The sequence below is a fragment of the Cyprinus carpio genome, chromosome A24, assembly GCF_018340385.1.
Source record: "Cyprinus carpio isolate SPL01 chromosome A24, ASM1834038v1, whole genome shotgun sequence".
In the NCBI taxonomy this organism is placed as follows: domain Eukaryota; kingdom Metazoa; phylum Chordata; class Actinopteri; order Cypriniformes; family Cyprinidae; genus Cyprinus; species Cyprinus carpio.
Window position 1 is genome coordinate 4,045,167 of NC_056595.1, and position 21,611 is coordinate 4,066,777.

Below are 21,611 nucleotides of genomic sequence, written 5' to 3' on the forward strand. Positions count from 1 at the left end.
ATGCAACTCTGCTGTAACGGTGTCAAACCCTTTCGGCTTAAGCTTCTTTTTTTCTTGGAAATAACAAGGTCCAGGTAACAAAGAACAGTCGAAGAAACCAACAAAGACACACACAGCCATATTAAAGAGACCATTTGAAATAATGAGATCAGATGTTTATAGCATTGTATTTTCTTTTTTGTACTAGAGACACTAAAGTTGTCCTTTACTACTCTTTAAACATGACCATTTTTTATACTTAAGTCTATAAAATGATCTGTTTGCCTCAGAAATATTGCGAAAAATCAAATGACACCTCTCGAAGTAAAGCAAAACAAATGAATGTTTATTAAAGGTATAGTTCACAAAAAAAAGGTAAAAGATCATTTTAAAATTTGGTAACTAAACAATTGACGGCACACATTGACTTACATAGTAATTTTTCTCCTACTATGGAGGTCAGTGGATACCAGCAACTTTTTTCTTCAACCGAAGAAAGAAACTCATAAAGGCTTGGAGCAAGTTGAGAATGAGTAAATGATGGCAGAATGTCAGCATGATACCAAGTCTTAATCCTGTGATGCTGGATTGCTGTATATATAAACAAAGCATGCAGATTTAAATTTATGCATTTAGCAGATGCTTTGATCCAAAGCGACTTACAGTGCATTCAGGCTTTATATTTTTTTACGTAACGTGTTCCCCTGGGAATCGAACCCACAACCTTTTGCGCTGCTAACGCAAGGCTCTACCACTGAGCAGATTTGAATCTTTTATAATCAGATTTGAATGCATTGACTTTATTCCATCTGTGCGCATTAACCTCACAGTATTTCCAGATGGGACTCCCTTTGACCTCACAACATACTTTCATTTACCCTTAGAGTTGATAAGTCACGTCAGGTAAAGAGTCCAGCACACACAGGTCAATGAGGACCTGTGTCACCAGATGAGCCAATGCAGAAACAAATCTGCACTTAATAAACGTTTTTGCCTGATAGCGCTCGTGAGGTACTAATGAGATCTGGCATACAGCCTAGACACTGAGGTACCACGTTTGCTGGGGTGAAACTCAATATCCTGAATGAAACAGATGCCACAGAAAGGCAGCGGTGGGACATAAGATCTATCGAGGAGACAAACCTCAGTGTTACTAATGTGATATGTACTCATAATAAGTATAAAACTGATGCATAACTAAACTGCAACATTTGTTCTATGGACATGAATGAGACCTTAAACTGAGAGGCTTGAGGAGAGTTTGCTTTTACTTTTCTAAAGTGATTAGACTTACCCTTTAAATAGGCAATCTTTGACATGGGCCAAGTGATCATTTAGCAATGCCTTCAACTCCAACACCCTTGAAGTGTTTCGATCTGCTGAATGATCGGCTAATATGGAGATATGTTTAGGGCCTTGAAACTAATCCCACACTCTCAAAGCAAAAAAAAAAAAAAAAAAAAAACTGTGACGATACCCTTTCAAAAGGTACTAATATGTACTTAAAGTAACACTATAGGGGTAAATAAGGTACAAATATATAACTTTTACCTGTTTAACTTGTCATAAAAACATTAGATTTTCCTCCTTTGTTTCTCCAGTGAAGAAAGGCTAGTAACACTAATGACAAATTCTCAAGGAAAAAAATACAGTAAAGGGACAAACATCTTTATTATTATTACTATTACTATTATTAATTAAATATTTTGCCTGTTTATAAGAATGTGCATTGAACAATGCTTGTTCTGTAAAAAAAAAAAAATAATAATAATAATAAAACAAAATGAAAATCAAAACAAAGCAAAAATATAAGTAAAAACAAAGCAAAGCAAAAAAACAAAACACATAGCAAAACAAAAGAAAACACAAAGCACAGCAAAACTAAACAAAACCAACATCTATACAATTACTGTTATTAAACTATTAGGTTATAAAATGATGCCTTTCATATGGTGTTTCTGTTGACTGAAATGAAGAGAAATGATTGTAACTACTGTACATTTTGAGAATGACCCGTTTGCACAGCTATTAGTGGCTTTCCCCGATTTACATCGATTTGCAAGAGTGATGGAGAAACATACAGTAATGCCAAAACCTTACAGTCTATACTATCTGTTGTATAACAGGTTTTTTGTTTGATTGTTTGTTTTGTTATGCCAAACTTATTTGTTTGTTTAAAATAATCTTATCTTCTGGTTTGTGTAAATAAAAATAAAAAAATAATAATAATTCAGTAAAGAATTTAAACTTAGGCATTAACACATAAATAATAAATAAATGACACATTTTTTTTTCTATTAATAAATAAGTAAATAAAAATGCACCTGAGATAATGCACAAATCTAGTTTTCTTTACACTTTCCGAGTTAGATTTTGTTGTAGCACAGTGTGATTGGTTAGGGTAGGATTAAATATATGAAATACTTTGGGTTTACTGATAAAAAATACGTAAATGTGATGCATTTTAAGTACATTAGGTTTATTACCTAATAATAAATAAACATGTTTCTTATGCATTTAAAACAAACTGGATTCATTGGTACTATTACATAAATCTTATTACTTACTTGTTTCATTTACATGAGGTTGGCAAATTTGCATTACATAAAGTTTATTAGTTTGTTTAATTTAATATGTAATCAGAATTGATGGAAATTTTATATGCAATTGAAATACATAAATCTTAAGAATTGGGCCTAAATATTTTTTTGAGTGTATCACATTCAGAACAGTGAAGCTATTCCTTGACATTCACCACATATAATAAATCTATTTTAACAACTTCACAGTACTGCGAGCAGCCAACAGGCCAAACATTCAGCACCTCAACACAAATATGGGAATGATTAGGAGTTCTTTGAAACTGACAAGGTAATTAAAACAAGATAGACCCTGGTTCATCGTAAATCATGCCTTTCACCACACATCTTCACAAACTCCCCCTTGCTTCTTTTCTAGTGCTCTTCCACAAAGTGCACACAAGATAGAGGTGAGAGCGCTGAAGTGTAACCAACCTTTAATCTTTCAGTCCGTGCGGAAGCTAGAAAAATTGTTAGGAAACAAGGCGTCGCCCAACAAACTGGTAGAAATGAAAGCTAGAGGACGAATGTTTTTTCACTAAGTGGAGGTCCATGTGGCGGCCCATTAGTGCATTAAGGACTTTCTGAGAAAAGACTTCTATTCTTAGTGTCCCATTGCGGACGGAACTACACCCTAACCATTCGGGACATTCCACTGGTCACCCCTCGTCAATAAAAGTGAAGAAAATCAAACGGAGGACATCGTACGTCACACTGTGAACATCTGCCGACCAGAGCCGCTAACGAACGCAGAAGTGTCTCCAGTCTTCCGGTTTCTTACGTGCTTTATGAAGCGATATGAACGCCTGCTGAGAAAACAGCGTCCGATGTTTATCCCGGGACAGCTGTCAGAACATGAAAGGCGACAGCTCGTTAAACTTAAGCGAAAATAAATGAATTGTTGTGAATGACAACAGAAGAGGCATTTATAGGCCGTCTTTGGTCTTAACCAACAAGTAAACTGTTGTGATCAACTGATTTTTGTTCTTTAATATCACGACCACAAGAGGAGATGTTCAGTTTATTCCTGTATGGTCACATTTGATTGGTTAATGTTGTGGGAGTTTTATTGACTGTGCTGTACAGATGCCGCATGTCAGTCTGATTAAAAATAAATAAATAGAATAGCCAAGCTTCCTTTGAAGGACTACACTACCCATAATCATGACGTGAGGATCCACCAATCAGAGCCAGTGGAATGGAAAGGAATATCATGCCAACAAACACACAAATTAACTGTAAACAATGCGAGTCACTTTACTATAAGTTACTGGCACTACTGTTAATAAAGATTGGAGTCTGTCGGATTTTTTGAAAGTTTTTAAACGAAGCATTTTATGTTCACCAGGGCTGTTCTATGTGAAAATAGAACAGCCTACAGATAACCTATGTATGTTCTAAATAGAACAGCCTGAAGTGTATTTCATTCCTGTGATCAAAGCTGAATTTTCAGCATCATTACTCCAGTCTTCAGTGTCACATGATCCTTCAGAAATCATTCTAATAAACTGATTTGCTGCCCAAGAAAAAATTCTGATGATTAACAATGTTAAAAACAGTTGTGCTGCTTCATATTTTTGTGGAAAATGTGATACATATATATATATATATATATATATATATATATATATATTTTATGATTCTTTTCTTTAAAGAATATAAAGTTCAAAAGAGCAGCATTTATTTGAAAAATAAAATCTTTTGGAACATTATAAATGTCTTTACTGTCACTTTTGATCAATTTAATTCATCCTTGGCAATTAAAAGTATTCATTAATAATAATAATAATAACAATAATAATAATAATAATAAAAAGATTTATGGGATAAGTAGTTCATGCCCTTATAATTTGTGACCCTGGAGCATAAAAGCAGTCTTAAGTCTCTGGGGTATATTTGTAGCAATATCCAAAAAAACATTGTATGGGTCAGAAATATAGATTTTTCTTTTATGCAAAAAATCATTAGGATATTAAATAAAGATCATGTTCCATGAAGATATTTTGTAAATTTACTACTGTAATTATATTAAATCTTTAATTTTTGATTAGTAATATGCATTGCTAAGAACTTCATTTGGACAACTTTAAAGGCTTTATTAAATAAAGATCTTATTTTGGACTTTTTTAATGGTTTTAACTGGTTCAAGTTTTTTAAATAGTTGCAATTCGTCAATGTATTGTCCCATTATTCAGTTTTTAGATGGTGTGTTTATTTATTTTTCTTTAAATTTACCCTTAAGGCTGGTTTTGTGATCCAGGGTCACATTGTTGAGCTCAGGTCTGTGTCTGTTTTACACATACTTTGAATTACTAAAGTAATAGGCTAATATAAGCAGACCTGAAAACTGTCTATTAGAGATGCCAACCAGCCAGATTTGATGAGAATTCATAAGAACTTTACGAGAACATTTGTAGAAATTAGTACAATCTGACTCTTATGAAAGTGGTTTGTAGGAAAAACTTCATTGTGAAGGTCTACCCCTAAACTTAACCCTCAGAGGGGCTTAAGAAGATCATACAAAAAAGTACACATGAGATTGTACGGCCAACAAATTCACCGAATTATAAATTTACAAACTGTCATGAAATTGTGACATCATGCCAAAATGCTCTCATGAGAGCGAGGCTGTTTACAGAGTCACAGTTGCTCAACTCATCTCTAAAATGTTCGCCCATTAACTCTATTATTGTGTGAGCACTCTAACAGCATAATCTCATATAGAATATGTGATTTTAATCATATTTCTGAGATCATGTTTTTATTAAACTAAAAATAGAAGACAAAAAATTGGATTACTTGTTCATCTTCATGCACCAGCAGTAATATTTCAAAATAATCCACCTTACTGACAACAAAGAACAGAAACATAATATTTCCCTCTGCTTACACAGATTGCTGGCCTGCTATGAGGCGTGGGAGTTGCCAGCTCTTTTTTCACTCCCCTCCTGACAGTAACACCTACTCTCATATACATTAAAGCTGATGCACTCAAACGAGCCTAATAATACCAACAATAACCATGCACAAGTACAAGCAGATCCATCAAATATTTACACAAGCAAAAGTAGTTCATTAGTGTAAAACCGTAAGCACTTGGGTAAATAAACAGCAAAATGAACATTGTAAAATAAAGTGAGAGTCTGTTTTCCTCTAAGAGTGGATATAGAGGTGTCTGGCACAATGCCGACAGTCAGTTCCAGAGATGCAGTCATCCGACAAAAATTCAATCAAATTATCTAAAAAAAAAAACATTCTCCATGAATAATTGTCTAAAACAAACAAAGGTTTGTATGTTTGTATGCACTGGTCAAACGTATGCACCGGTCACACAAATGTTTGTATGCGCTGGTCAGTCCGTTCTCAAACATCATTACTCACAGCTGAGAAGTGGTAACAGATATGACTGGACGAGACTAGAACAGCCACACAGGCAGAACAAACCATGTGTTGACTCATCAGGGCAAATAAATATGAGGATAAATAAGCAATAAGGGCCTGAGAATAAGTGATCAAGAGTTTTTCTCTTTTTTTATTAAATTAAATTCAAATCAATTCAATTTAATTCAAAATACATCAAATTTAATAAAAAAATTAATATTAAATGAATTAAATTACACTAAATTAACATTAAATGAATTAAATAACATTTAAATGAATTAAATTAAGTAAAAATAATTAAATATCATTAAATAAAATAAAATAACATTAAATTGCATGAAATTAAATGGCATTAAATTATATTGTATTAAACTGAATTAAATTAAATTAAATTAAAAACTTAATTGAATTAAACTAAATTAAAAACAAAATTATATCTATCTATCTATCTATCTATCTATATATATATTTATATATATTGTTTTATATATATATATATATATATTAAAAATATAATTGAAATTAAAATAATTTGCATTAAATAAAATTGTATTTAATTAAATAACATTAAACTGCATTAAATGAAAAAATAAACACTGTTAAATTAAATTACACTTAATTATATTGCATTCAGTTCAATCAATAAAATAACGAAGTAAAAATAAAAAATACAATAAAAAATAAATTACACTAACATTAATTGCATTAACTGAAAACATTAATTGTTACTTTGCCTTAAATTACATTAAACTGCATCAAATTAAATTATATTGCATTGAATTGCATTAAATTAAATTATATAAAAGTAAATACAACTGCATTAAAATACATTACATTAAAATTTTAATCAAATTAAAAGTAAATTATGAAATTAAATTATTAATTTTTCAATCTTTAAGCCTATTATCATTGTGGGATATCACAGGCAGAATGAGGACACTTAAGAGCATTAAACCTTTAAGCTTATGATATAATGGGTATAAAGATCTCTACGCAGTGTTCAGAAATGGTGTTACAGGTACCTGATAAGGGACAATGCTCCCGTGGGCAGTTCCCCATCGTCTGGCTTCGATACCAGCGTTGAGGTAATTGGCAGCGATGTGAGTTAGACAAGCAACCTGCAGACAAATTGAAGGAGACAAAGAAAACAGTTTAAATCTTAGGAACTGTCTGTTAGCTCATTACACCCCACTGTTTTGTGAGTTCAATGAACTATTATGCGGCTGACACAGCAGTTCATGCGGCAGTGCCATAAAAACTTCCTCCAACTGGAATCCAACATAACAAACTAACAAAAACTTCAACACTTTTAACAAACGCTTAAAAAACACCATATTACATTTCAGATTTACTGTAACAACCATCTTGGTTGCAGCATTTGAATAAAGCTGTTAAATAAAGCTTTTTTTACGATGCCCAGGTGACATCAGTTCAGAAGCCATGCAGCTGAGACAATATTTTGCAATGTACAACCATGTACCGAGAGGACACAGAGAAAGTTAAGGGAGATGGAATATTTTGTCAGATCAAAGCCTGTCGGTACCAGAACTCCTTCTGTAGCCCGTCCTGCCGTACACCTTAAGATGAACTCATTCTTCACTTTCCAGCTGCTTTATTTCCATGACGTCTTACGCTGAGGCTTTTGTTTACCGAAACTTTGGTTTCTGTGTTTAAACGGCTGGAAACAATCAAATTTTTCTCCATATGCAAGCAAAAAAAATAATTTATTAGGTCAACACTAAATCATATCATGACGTTTCTTAACTTTTCTTCTTCAGTAAGCTCATTAAATGATTAGCAACTGGTCCTAAACTTAACCAGAGACAGTATAAACTGAAAAAGAGCAAGCAACAATCCACTTGAATCACGTGCACCTCATAAGATAATCTCTTTTTACAGTAAGGGGCAAATGCTTTCTTGAGAAATCAATGTCATTATATTGTGCACTTCAATAAACTTGTCTTAAATGTGCTAAGATGAAGCTGAAGGAGTGCCACCTCGCACCTCACAGCTTTTTATTCATCACTTCGTCTCCTGCTTACACACAAAATACACTCGACTGATTTCAGGCATCAGACAAGACTTGCTGATAACTGGTTTTCTGTATTAGACAAAATTTGGTTGACAGTTTTAGATTTTCTGACAGGATCTGGTAAAGAAACTGGATCAATATTCCTTGCGTGGAGATTCAATCTCACATTTCTGGCCATATCATGTAAATTATCTACTAGAAAAATCAATGCTTACAAGTATTTGCTTAGCATTTTTAAACATGGCTATTTTCAAATAAAAATATATATATATATATATATATATATATATATATATATATATATATATATATATATATACAGTACAGGTCAAAAGGACATTATTGGAAACATTACTATTTTTAATGTTTTTGAAAGAAGTCTCTTCTGCTCATCAAGCCTGCATTTATTTGATCAAAATACAGAAAAAAAATGTAATATTGTGATATATTATTACAATTTAAAATAATTGTTTTTTAAATTTATTATACTTTAAATTATCATTTTTATTTCTGTGATGCAAAGCTGAATTTTTAGGATCATTATCACATGATCCTTTAGAAATCATTCTAATATGATGATTCATTATCAAAGTTTGGAAACAGTTCTGCTGCTTAATATTTTTTCTGAACATGTGATACTTTTTTAGGATACTTGATGAATAAAAAGTAAAAAAAAAAGAAGCTATGTAAATATAAATATTTTGTAATAACAATATACACTACTGGTCAGTAATTTGGGGTCAGTATTTTTTTTTTTTCTTTCTTTTTTTTTTTATAAAATCAATACTTTTATTCAGCAAGGATGTGTTAAATTGATAAAAAGTGATAGTAATTTAGAAAATATATTATTAGAATTTTTTTTTTTTAGAATAAATGCAGTTCTTTTTAACCTTTTATTCATCAAATATATTAGACAGCAGAACTGTTTCCAACACTCATAATAAATCAGAATATTAGAATGATTTCTAAATGATCATGTGATAGACTGGATGTTACATGTGACACTGAAGGCTGGAGTAATGATGCTGAAAATTCAGCTTTGCATCACAGGAATAAATTTTTATTTTTTTTAAGTATATTCAAATAGAAAACTATTATTTTAAGTTGTAATAATATTTCACAATATCGCTGTTTTTTCTGTATTTTTGATCAAATAAATGCAGGCTTGATGAGCAGAAGAGACTTCTTTCAAAAACATTAAAAATAGTAATGTTTCCAAACTTTTGGTCTGTACTGTATATATATATATATATATATATATATATATATATATATATATATATATATATATATATATATATATATATATTGCATTTATAAAAGTATTAATTTTTATATAATTAGCTTATATTTTTAGTTTTTATTTTAAATTTACTTTATGTTTTAGTAATTTTGTTGTGTGCTTTTGTCATTTTTATTAGTTTGTTTTCTCTTTACCTATTTTTTTATTTTAGTTTTAAGTTCTCTAATTACTTTAAACCATAAATGCTTTTTATGTTTAGTCTAATTTGAGTTAAAGAAGCTAAAATTCATGATTCCATTTGTTGTCAAAATTTATAGATGCTCTTTATTTATTTATTTGACATTATTTCAACCAGCATGACTTGGAAATCGCAGTTTTTTTTTGTTTTTTTTTCTATTTAAGCATAGGGGTGCTATACATGTATGCTTTGAAAGTAGCTGCCTGAAGGCATTGGAAATAAGGCCATCGAGTGAACTGACTTGCCGTACAGGGAGTGAACTCAAGTTATTTCCCAGCAGACCCACTGCTGCCCTACACACTCAAGAGGAGTCAACACTTCCACTCAACAGAAACCTAAAGCCAAGAAAATGAATGAAGATGCTATAATATCAAAGACAGAAAAGCCAAGTAGCATCTTGTTACAATCACAGCACCTCATGTGTAGTATTCACCACAGATCTTTAATTTAACATGCGATAAACGTTTACAGGGTAGCAAGAGGTCACTGGATATCACCGTTCTCCAAATCTGCTACACATATGTTCCTCTAGATATTTTCCAATTAAAACATGATAGCATGAACTACAGCACATCCCAGCCTTCTCTCCTGAGCTCGGAACATGTTCTTGGCACAACATCGGAGTAAAACGTAAAAACTTTTCAAGCTGTTTCACTCCAGACAAAAATCCAAGACATATCCTGCATAATTGTCAATACTTATGTTACCTTACACTGCCTCATATGATAAAAAAGTAGTAAGAACAGCATGAAAACAAAATCCTATAAAAACATTTTTTCATATGTAATTTATTGTTCATGAAAAATATTTTTATGAGCTCTAAAGTCTCTGTTTCTCATAAACGTCTTTATGTTGTCAACTTGATTTTTCTACAAACAGCTGTTCATTCTACGATTTACAGTTTCAGAATTAAACTTATTTAGGCAAAAACAAAAAGTTTTGCAACTGCAAAGTACAAAAAAGCATTCCAGAACAAAAGTCTAAACATGCACAGATTCTGAAGTGTGCCATCAGTGAACGCTTTGTTATCCCGCAGGAGACGATGAGTAAAGAGATCTGAAAAGCTGAAAAAGGGACGAAGAACTAGGCAGCTTATTCTGAGTTTAAGCTCTACATGAAAATGTGTCCTTGTAGTTATTTATGGAACATATGAGGTCAAAGGTCAATGTTAGCACGGCAGACATACTAACACATCCAATTAACAATTTGATTTCAATTCACAAGCTTGAGTTTCTATTGTTTACGAGATGTTTTATTGACGTCCTTCCGCAGTTGAAACACTAATACATTTCAGTAAGTTTTACTCTTTCTTTTAAGACCTTCTGATGTTCATTCATGTTTATTTTGTGCTATAAATAGTAGTAAAGAGAAAGAGATGATCGTTTCACGTGCCGATTGAACTGAAGAGGCCACAGCGATCTGTCACGCCACATTAAAGAGTGACAAAATGACATTTATTGTTTGTATTTTGTGATGAAATTGACAGGATCTGAAAGCTGAGACTGTTTTATATCTAAAGGACAGTTTTTGTAGTTTTTTAGGATAATCTTGCTATACTTGTGCTCCTGGTCAAAAATGACCAGTCTGATTTGCTTGCAAATCTCTCATTATGCTACATTATTACTAAATCTTGGATTCAATCTTTGTGTCAAATTGTTTTCTTTCAATAAACACCTTTTTTTTCATTTCTGTTTGAAACTGACTGATTGAAGACCTCATTGATCTGTGATTATCCACCTCAGTTTTTGAGTGAACACTGCCAAAATTATCCACAAATAATGCTTTATTTTACTCAAAAACTAACTTAAGCTCAGATCAATGAAGCCTATGACCAATCAGTTCCAAAAAGAAATACAAAAACTATGTTAAATGAAAGAAAACAAGTTGGCAAAAACATTGAACCCAAGATTTGGTGATAATATAGAAAAATGAGAGATTGAGAAGAGATTTTTTAAAAGGACAGTCATTTTTGACTGGGAACACCAAATTAGGGGAAGGATTTTCAGCACAGCACAATCGAGAGTCATACAACAAAATGAGAATCCGCTTTAGTTTGGGGACCAATTAAACTATTAATTATGACTTTTGCCTCAGTAAACTCCTAATTTGCTGCTTATATTTAGTAAGGTAGTTGTTAAGTTTAGGTATGGAGTAGTGTTAAAGGATCTGAAATATGGTCATGCAGAATAATTCATTCGTGCTTTTTAAGTACTAATAAACAACCAATATGCATGCTTATAAACAACTAGTTGATGGTCCCAAAACTAAAGCCCTAGTATGTCCAGAAACATAGAGGAATTCAGACATAGGCATACAGACATTATATAATTGAACTGAAGAATAATGATTTCCAAACAACCTAGGGTTTTCCTAGGACACAATGCTGCCCATAAATACCCATGTTTGCATCTGGATTAAGGGAAACTGTGTGGTGTGGTTATCTAATGCCCTCGTGCTTTTGCTATTGCAGAGAACCTATAAATTTGCTCAAGGGTTAGATTACTACGACCACAGGCTGATCGGTGAGGAATGTTGGAAAGAGGCGGAACTCACTTATCTCTGCCAGCTTAGGGTCTGCCGCAGAAACCATGACCCATCATCCCTTCAGCCCACAGATAAGACACATGCATCTGATAAATTCCTACCAGCCATGTACCAGAGTATCCATGCACAAAATCCAGCAGAAGAGCCCGGCGACTTTTCCTAAAATGGGAAGCAATTAAAAACGTATGAGAGGAATGAATTAAAAAAAAAGTTCCAAGACAGAATGTACTCGAACCACAACAGACGATCACACAAACAATCGCATTATTGGAACCATTTCTGGAAACCACATCCTTCTTTCAAAGCGGTATCATTCAGGGGGCGAGTGCTCCGACTCGTTAGCTCTGCACAAAGGTTTTGCGGTATCATGTCAGAAACAAGAGTCGGACGTGTTGTGGATCTTTTGAATGATCTTTTCAGAAATCTAAAGGGACAAGATGACTGACTTAAAATGCAGCTTTTCGCAAGGCCAGTGCGGGACGACAGATTTAACTCAGATGCCTGATTCTGAACCCTCTATTCATTTGCTAGGTTTATACAGAGTCCAAAGCTCTGTTGCAAAACACAACTGCCTACGTAGGCAGCATGATTATAAGCCCTTCTAAAATCCCTTCTTTTGGTCAAAATCTAAAGCTGCATTTCAAGTACTATTGGTGACAGAAAAAAAGACAATTGATGCAATAATGATATGAAGAGATCTAATTAAAATAGATTATTTTACCCAATATTATTGTGTTATGTACTGGATTTCCTATGTTTATCACATAGCATCATATTGTAGCTCAGCACTATGCTAATGTTAAACCAGTGGATCGAATTAATCAGCCCCTGTTGGTAGATGACTAAAATAAATTTGGTTCTGAAAAGCATCTTTTTTCATTGAAAGACATTCAAAAGTATCTGTGTATTCTGATCAAATATTTTAGTTTCTAACAACATAACTGAAAAAGTTTAGATTCAGCAATGTTTTTTTTTTTTAATTACTGTTAATATTACTGTTTTTAATCTAACCTTTTTCAACATTGATAATAATATTAAATGTTTCTTGAGCATCAAATCAGCATATTAGGATGATTTCCGAGGGATCATGTGACACTGAAGACTGGAGTAATGATGCTGTAAATTCTGCTTTGATCACAGGAATAAATGACATTTTACAACATATACACATAGAAAACAATTAATAATCACTGTAATTAACAATGAATTATCATTGTAATTAAAATGATAATAAAATAATAAAAGTTATAATAAAAGTATTTCACAATTTGATTGTTTTTTACTGTATTTTTGATTAAATAAATGCTTGGTGAGCATAAGAGACTTCTTTCCAAAAAAAAATATTATTGTGCTCTAAAAGGGATAGCTCACCAAAAGATGAAAACTCTGTCATAATTTACTCACCCTCAAGTTGTTCCAAACCTGTATATTTGACGGTAGCCATTGACTTTTTTCCATACTATGGAAGTCAATTTGGTGGTTACCAACATTCTGTGCTCAAAAGAAGACGGAAACTCATGCAGGTTTGAAACAACTTGAGGTTGAGTAAATGATCAGAGAATAAAAATTTTTTGGGTGAACTATGCCTTCAAAAGTTCAGCTGTCTTTGACGTCGTGGCTCAGAATAGCTGATAGTCAAGCGCTTGGTATTTTCCTGCATTTCGAGAGTGATTAGTCACATGGCAATTAAAGCTCGATATGAGCAAAGACGGCACATTTCTGACATACTTCCGGGCATCACCCGAGCAAGAACATTTATGAAGAATGCTACCGGATAGACCTTCCTGCAACAAATCAAGCGTGACGCATTTTGTTTCATTACAATCATATTTGAGCATATTAAGATCAGGTCTAAAATTTGTGAATGTTTACTCATCTGCCTTAAAACTCCTCAACTGTATCTCTAATAATGTGCAAAATAATAGCTCCTCATCAATCCTTCTGCATTCTCAGTGATCCGACACAGTTTCAAATGTCAAATTTCTGCAAAACTCAAAGTGGCTCAGTTCAAATAAATAGTGGAAGATGCAGACCAAATCTGCTTTGTGAATTTTGTACTCTTATAATGCATTTCTGATTGTGTAATCTTCAACAGTTTATTAGGAGTTTTCCTCTTTTATTCTGTGTCAAAACACAATGAGAAGCTGAGTGAAGGAAACACTTTTGTCATTCAGCATAAAATGAAAAACATGTTTGTTGCATGCAAATATTTATCTATCAAGACTTTAGTCGATCTAGAATTTCAGCTCAGAAACCAGCTGCAGCTGAACAGGGTATTTGAGGTTTCAGATAGTTACTATGGTGAAAAACTCAACAACAAAAAAAATCCTGTTAAGTGATACGGCAGATGCAAAAGTCATTTGAAAGAAAACTGCTATACTGTACGTCTCCGTCCCAGTCTTTAAGCTTTCAGTAAACACACTGGCAACTGAGAAACAAGAAGGGAATATAAAACATTCACCAAGTGAACCAAATGTCATCCGTCAGATTTCTCCTGGCACACAGTGAAGCCTGTTGAACATCACAGTCAACAGACAGCAACACACGCTCATGAACAAGTAAACTTAACGTCTCACACTCCATTGATGCTACATTCTCGGCGTCTCAAGTGGCCGCTTACGGCATTGACGTATTCTGACCGAGCGAGTGCTGCTATTTAGATCCTCTGTAGTCTCACATTTCCAGGCAGCACGGGCAGTCGGGAGGAGAGACGCGGTACGAGCGGAGCAACATTTTTTGAAGTCACTCATTCAAAAAGCAAAGGAAAATTGCAGGCGCAAATTATTAAAAATCATATTTGTAAATGGTGTGCTATTTTCTCCACAAGGACTGGTATTCAACTGTCTCAAAACCTGATTTGTTCATGAAATACACAGTGGCATGGCAAGGAAGCCTACGGCTACTTACAATACATAATACTTGTGAATTAGCATTTACCCCTTAGCATGCCTACCACATCATTACTTACGACAGGAACAAATTGAGCTGAGTCACCACTTATATAAAGAAGAAAAGTCATCCAAAAAGTACATGTGACTTAAAGTTCAAGATTAAAGTAACCATGTGAATTAGAAACTTCACTTGAACTTTACTTAAAAGCCATAAAATGATATAATTTACAGTAAAACAATACTCAAGATGAAAATTTAAGGCATACACTACGAACATTAACAAATATATATTCATTTCATTCAAAGTAAGAGAAAAACCACACAAAGTCAAAACTATCAAGCCATCATGGTAAATTAAATAGCGCATGCTGTAGTCTAGTAGCTAGGGACAATTGGTTTATACGCTTATACAGTTATGGAGAGCTGATTTATTTATACTGTAAAGAAAAACGTTCATGTTTTCTCTAGAGTCTGGAATGGGTCAGATTCAACTCACTTCCAGGGAACTGCATTCTTTCAAGCCAAAGAAACGAAACAGAGTGGTCAGGTTCGATTTAAAAAGCTCGTTTCAGGTTTTATGCGAGAGTCAACAGTCTTGAAATCTGAATAAGGGATACTTCTAAGAACTGAATATTTCATCATGCAGATATTTTGCGAAGTATTGAATACATCAAATGTAATCTGTGTTATTGAACTGTCAGTTTAAGAACATGAAAGTGAAATGATGTCCTGTATCAGCAATCGCCTTATAATCTCGAGTGTCAGAAAAGGATTGAATCACATTAAAGAGGCTTTCAATCTGTTCCGCCTCCATATGCTAAGCATATCCACCTCTCTAAATGTTTTCTGAATGAGAAATGATATAGTTTATTGAATGTAAGGACATTACGCTTTTGAATCAATGCTGTGAAATTAATTAACGGAAGTGAAATCTTGATATGAGTTTAAATTAATTTTATAATAAAGACACTGTGGAGTGATCAGTTGCCTGGAACAACATACATACATACATACATACATATATATATATAAGTGGTACATGGGTGCGCATGTGCAACCAAAATAAAAAATGTGATGTGTAAATATGTTCAAACCATTTATTTGTGTACGACATTGTTGACAGCTGTTAATGCACAAACATTGTTTCAGATCGACTAACTGTAATACTGTATAAGATTTCCACTCAATCTGAAAGCATAAATCTATGCCACACGTTGCTGGTTTCAGAGCAAAATGCAAAACTGACATTTCATTCACTCGGCAGCGCATATACTTACTTGTCGGCAACCCGCCAAAAAAAAAGCTTGCTGATTTTAGGTTTGAAAATGATACAAATTTGTTAAAAAAAAATTAATATAAGCATTGTATTTTAAAGTGTACTATAAAATATCTGTATTTTTATTTTATACTCAATTTAATTTTTAAATAGTATTATCACACTGATTAATTTGTTTATTATTTTATTAAAATACAAAATAAATGAATGCAATAATACTATTATCACTCTGGGAACAGATTTGGTGAATGGGTGCCGTCAGAATGACAGTCCAAACATAGTGTTATTATGTACTCTGGACTCATTTTTTAGCCGGAAGCAATGGTTTAAAGTTAAAAACATCTTGATGATGAATTTGTTTCTTACAAACATGCATCTTTTTTCTTCACAAGACATTAACTGATGGACTGGAGTGGTGTGGATTACTTGTGGATTATTGTGATGTTTGTATCGGCTGTTTGGACTTTCATTCTGACGGCACCCAATCACTGAAAAGCATCCACTGGTGAGCAAGTCATGTAATGTTAAATTTCTCCAAATCTGTACAAATGAAGTACATGTTGTATTACCTGTGAAGACAGAAGACTGCAGTCTATATGAAGGCCTCGTCCTGTTTTCTGTCGCTGAAGCAAAGCAGCCATGACGGCTCCCTGAGTGTATAAACCAGTGGCCAGATCTGTCATTGCAACACCTGGTCTGACTGGGTCTCCATCCTAAAAAAAAAAAAATAATAAATAAATAAATAACAGAAGCTGTTAAATAAGCAAGAGATAAAGATCTAAAATGGGGTGTAGTATTAAGATGAAGTGTGTAATTGTTTTGGAAGTTAAAACCCATGGTGTGGGTTTGGGATGGTTATCTGTTTGTTCCGCCAACACTGGACCATTTGTTGATGCTAGAAATGACACTCTTCACATTTAGCACATCAGATCATCTGCCTCACCTCAGGACCAGTGATGTGCATCATACCAGACACCGCAGATGCAATGGAGTCATATCCAGGCTTGTGTGACTCGGGGCCCGTCTGTCCATATCCTGAACAAATGAACAGACGTGGTTACTGATTATGTGTGCGGATGATTATCAGATGAAAATGTGCTTACAGCTCACAGTTTTGTGTAACATGAGCATGTCAGAGCTACAATCTCCACCATATTCTGCTTTGCCAGTATGGCTTGATTTGGGCCTGTGTGTGGCTCGTAGAAATCCCCACAGCTGAGCACACACCTTCGGAGAGAATGTGGGCAAAGACCCGATTACATTTCTATTATCATCAGAGCAGTCAGATTAATTTGATTCTAGGAACTCCACCGTGGTTCTAAGACTTTGACTCAATGGAGGTAAACATCTATGGATGTGTTTATTTCCTTGGCAGAGGTATGAGCGGCTTAAGGAAAATCTGTCATGCCCAAGTATGAAAACAGCAGTCTACTAGCCAGAGTTTGTGCAAGTATATTTCACAAAACAGCATCACTTCATAACATTTTTCCCTCTCTCTTTGCTTTAATTACTTGTGTTTGCTAAGGCAACCATCACTATTATTACTGCTCAGACTCAGATTTAAGTAAATATATAGACAAACCCGATTCCAAAAAAGTTGGGACACTGAGTACAAATTGTGAATAAAAACAGAATGCAATGATGTGGAAGTTTCAAATTTCAATATTTTATTCAGAATACAACATAGATGACATATCAAATGTTTAAAGTGAGAAAATGTATCATTTTAAGGGAAAAATAAGTTGATTTTAAATTTCATGGCATCAATACATCTCAAAAAAGTTTGGACAAGGCCATGTTTACCACTGTGTGGCATCCCCTCTTCTTTTTATAACAGTCTGCAAACGTCTGGGGACTGAGGAGACAAGTTGCTCAACTTGTGTGGCATCCCCTCTTCTTTTTTTTTGTCTAATACAGGCTTCTAGTTGCTCAACTGTCTTATGTCTTCTTTGTTGCATCCTCCTCTTTATGATGCACCAAATGTTTTCTATGAGTGAAAGATCTGGACTGCAGGCTGGCCATTTCAGTACCCGGATCCTTCTTCTACGCAGTCATGATGTTGTAATTGATGCAGTATGTGGTCTGGCATTGTCATGTTGGAAAATGCAAGGTCTTCTGAAAAAGACGACGTCTGGATGGGAGCATATGTTGTTCTAGAACTTGGATAATACCTTTCAGCATTGATGGTGCCTTTCCAGATGTGTAAGCTGTCCATGCCACACGCACTCATGCAACCCCATACCATCAGAGATGCAGGCTTCTGAACTGAGCGCTGATAACAACTTGGGTTGTCCTTGTCCTCTTTAGTCCGGATGACATGGCATCCCAGTTTTCCTAAAAGAACTTCAAATTTTGAAGTCTGACCACAGAACATTTTAAATGAGCCTTGGCCCAGAGAAAATGCCTGCGCTTCTGGATCATGTTTAGATATGGCTCCTTTTTTGACCTATATAGTTTTAGCTGGCAACAGCGAATGGCATAGTGGATTGTGTTCACCGAAAATGTTTTCTGGAAGTATCCCTGAGCCCATGTTGTGATTTCCATTACAGTAGCATTCCTGTATGTGATGCAGTGCAGTCTAAGGGCCCAAAGATCACGGGCATCCAGTATGGTTTTCAGGCCTTGACCTTTACACACAGAGATTGTTCCAGATTCTCTGAATCTTTGGATGACATTATGCACTGTAGACAAAGCTATTTTTCTCTGAGAAACTCCTTTCTGATATTGCTCCACTATTTTTCGCCGCAGCATTGGGGGAACTGGTGATCCTCTGCCCATCTTGACTTCCGAGAGTCACTGCCACTCTGAGTGGCTCTTTTTATACCCAATCATGTTGCCAATTGAACTAATAAGTTGCAAATTGGTCCTCCAGCTGTTCCTTATATGTACATTTGACTTTTCCGGCCTCTTATTGCTACCTGTCCCAACTTTTTTGAAATGTGTAGCTCTCATGAAATACAAAATGAGCCAATATTTGGCATGACATTTCAAAATGTTTCACTTTCAACATTTGATATGTTATCTATACTCTATTGTGAATAAAATATAAGTTTATGAGATTTGTAAATTATTCCATTCTTTTTTTACTCACAATTTGTACAGTGTCCCAACTTTTTTGGAATCGGGTTTGTACAAATTATAATCTTATGTGATGTGTCACACAGAGATTTCTGAGAATGTTTATTATTATTATTATTATTATTATTATTGCTTTTATTATTATTATTATTATTATTATTATATTTTTTTTTAGCAAATTTTAAGTTTTGGGTGAACCATTCCTTTAACCATTTATCATCATTTTAACAATAAATTATGAATCCAAAATTAAGAAAAAATAAATAAAATCCTCATAGTAAACTTTCAGAGGTACACCACTTTCTGTTGCACAATTACAAAAAAAAAATATATATATATATATTATACAGTTATTTGTATTGTAGCTATTATTATACCACTAATAGTAATAGTAATAGTAACTAATAGTAATGATGTATCCATTCATCAGACAGCCCAGGTTTCTCCACTGCCAGCTTTGACACAATGTGAAAAGCATCCAATGCCAAACCTCAGCACATTTGGGTGTGGGAGCCGATCTAATGAAGGACATATGCTGAAAATAACTTGCGTTCTCAGACGCCACTTAATCTGCTGTAAAGAAATGAAACCTCAATAATAAAAAGAAACTGGAGCTTTCTCGCTTCTGTGGACGCCGAGCACCATGGAGACCTCAACCGTCTCCAGAGGAGAAACAGGAGTCTGTGGTTCTCCTTCTCTGTACTCATCAGTGTATAACCAAGCCTGATTACTCCACGTTAACCAGACTAGACAGTGTGTGTCTCACCCGAAAACGCCCGTTCGATATCTGCATGGACCGTAACAGACATGATGTACTCCTGATAAAAACAGTGTGGAATCAAAACCACCTTTTTATAGTAGGAACATGGAAAACAGAAGAAATCTGAAGGGTATTCCGATGTTTTTGTTTCGCTGGCATGTCGAGCAATGTGTTTACCATTTTGTTGAATATACGATCCTCTTATAGACATTATGTCTCAACAGAATGACTGGTTTTGCTTAAATAGTGCAATAGCTAGTGAATGAATGGGTGACTTGGCATAAAACGAGAAGTCAAAAGAAAAAATCCAATGACTAAACAAACTTTAGATGAGTTTAACGGATAATAATAATAAAGAACTGTGTAATAGACAAAACCAAAAATGGTAATAATTTTGATAAAAGGAAGGAGTATTTGAAGCATACAATGAGCATTAACCCTGCAGGAAGAAAAACCTTTCGTATAATAACAGACAAAGATTTAATGCTCATGGACCAAATTTGGTCATGGTTACACCAGTTATATGGCAAATCCCATGGTTCCTGAAAACGCTGATGTCAACATCTGATTAATCTCCCATGTGTGGGACCTCTTTTTCTGGAACACAAGGCGAATTATGTCTTGTATCAAAGATGCTTCTAGTCTGCCAAGTCATGGTTTTAAGCCTCCACGGGGATTTGCACAAGCAATCACAATATATAGGTTACACAGTGCCGTTTCCTGACGATTGGGCCAAAATCACAAAAATTGGTCACTCCCAAATTGCTACTGGACCACAATTTTACCCCCTCAGGACTGAAGCAATAAACCAAAGGATGTCAATAAATCAACTGGCGGCATGCCACTGCAAGGTCCATTACAAATAAATTAGACAAGACTCCAGAACTCTACAGCATGTGAGATACAAACCAGCCATAAATGAATGGCTTCCCTTATTCCTGATTGGGGTGTCTAATTAAATCACAGTTCATGTGGCAGGGCAGGAGACTGGTAATGATATTTGCTTAAAGCAAAGATTTAAAAGCTTCAACAAGAGAGCCACAGCAGACCTCTAGCGCTGGATGCAACATTCCCAATCGAAGGCCCATTTGCAGTGTGTATGCAGTGCATATATTTTTCCACGCCTATATTAACATTTTAGCGCATTCACACGATGTGAACCAGGAGCATTGCATATGCAGTAGTCTATTTTTACTGTGCTGCACGGGCTGAATTAAAGTGACAGCGCATTTTTCTTAGTAACAATGAATATGGACTGAAACGAAAATTTAGTAATTACACTATAAAAGCATTTAATTAAAGTCTACTGTGTTTCAGTCAACACATGATGTTTTGGTTAGGTTTAAAGCAAGAAAAGTGCTCCTTTACATAAACAGGGCGACATGACGGGTGGCACTTGTGGAGTTGGAAAAACAGTTCTTCTATTAAAGATTTAAATGCAAAAGGCACGAGAGATGGTTGTTTCTGTCAATGGTAAGTTTTAAGTGAAAGTTAGTAGGATATCACAAACATTTTAAAAGTAAGGAAATTAGGCTAAGTCTAAGTTTAAGTGTTCTGCCACTTGCTTGAGCAACCTAATACAGGTGCTGGTCATATAATTAGAATATCAT

At 34.3% G+C, this 21,611-nt stretch overlaps 1 protein-coding gene across 1 annotated transcript in view; it reads right to left on the reverse strand.

Annotated features, from left to right (window-relative positions):
- The window catches only part of LOC122135317 (succinate--hydroxymethylglutarate CoA-transferase-like), a 128,538-nt gene that overhangs the window by 101,020 nt on the left and 5,907 nt on the right, over nucleotides 1–21,611 (reverse strand). Inside the window, exons 5-7 of the mRNA XM_042714058.1 lie at nucleotides 17,107–17,198; nucleotides 16,733–16,876; nucleotides 6,962–7,057 (exon numbers count right to left, since the gene is read on the reverse strand). Of these exons, the coding sequence (XP_042569992.1) occupies nucleotides 6,962–7,057; nucleotides 16,733–16,876; nucleotides 17,107–17,198 (332 nt within the window). The remainder of the gene's footprint in view (nucleotides 1–6,961; nucleotides 7,058–16,732; nucleotides 16,877–17,106; nucleotides 17,199–21,611) is intronic.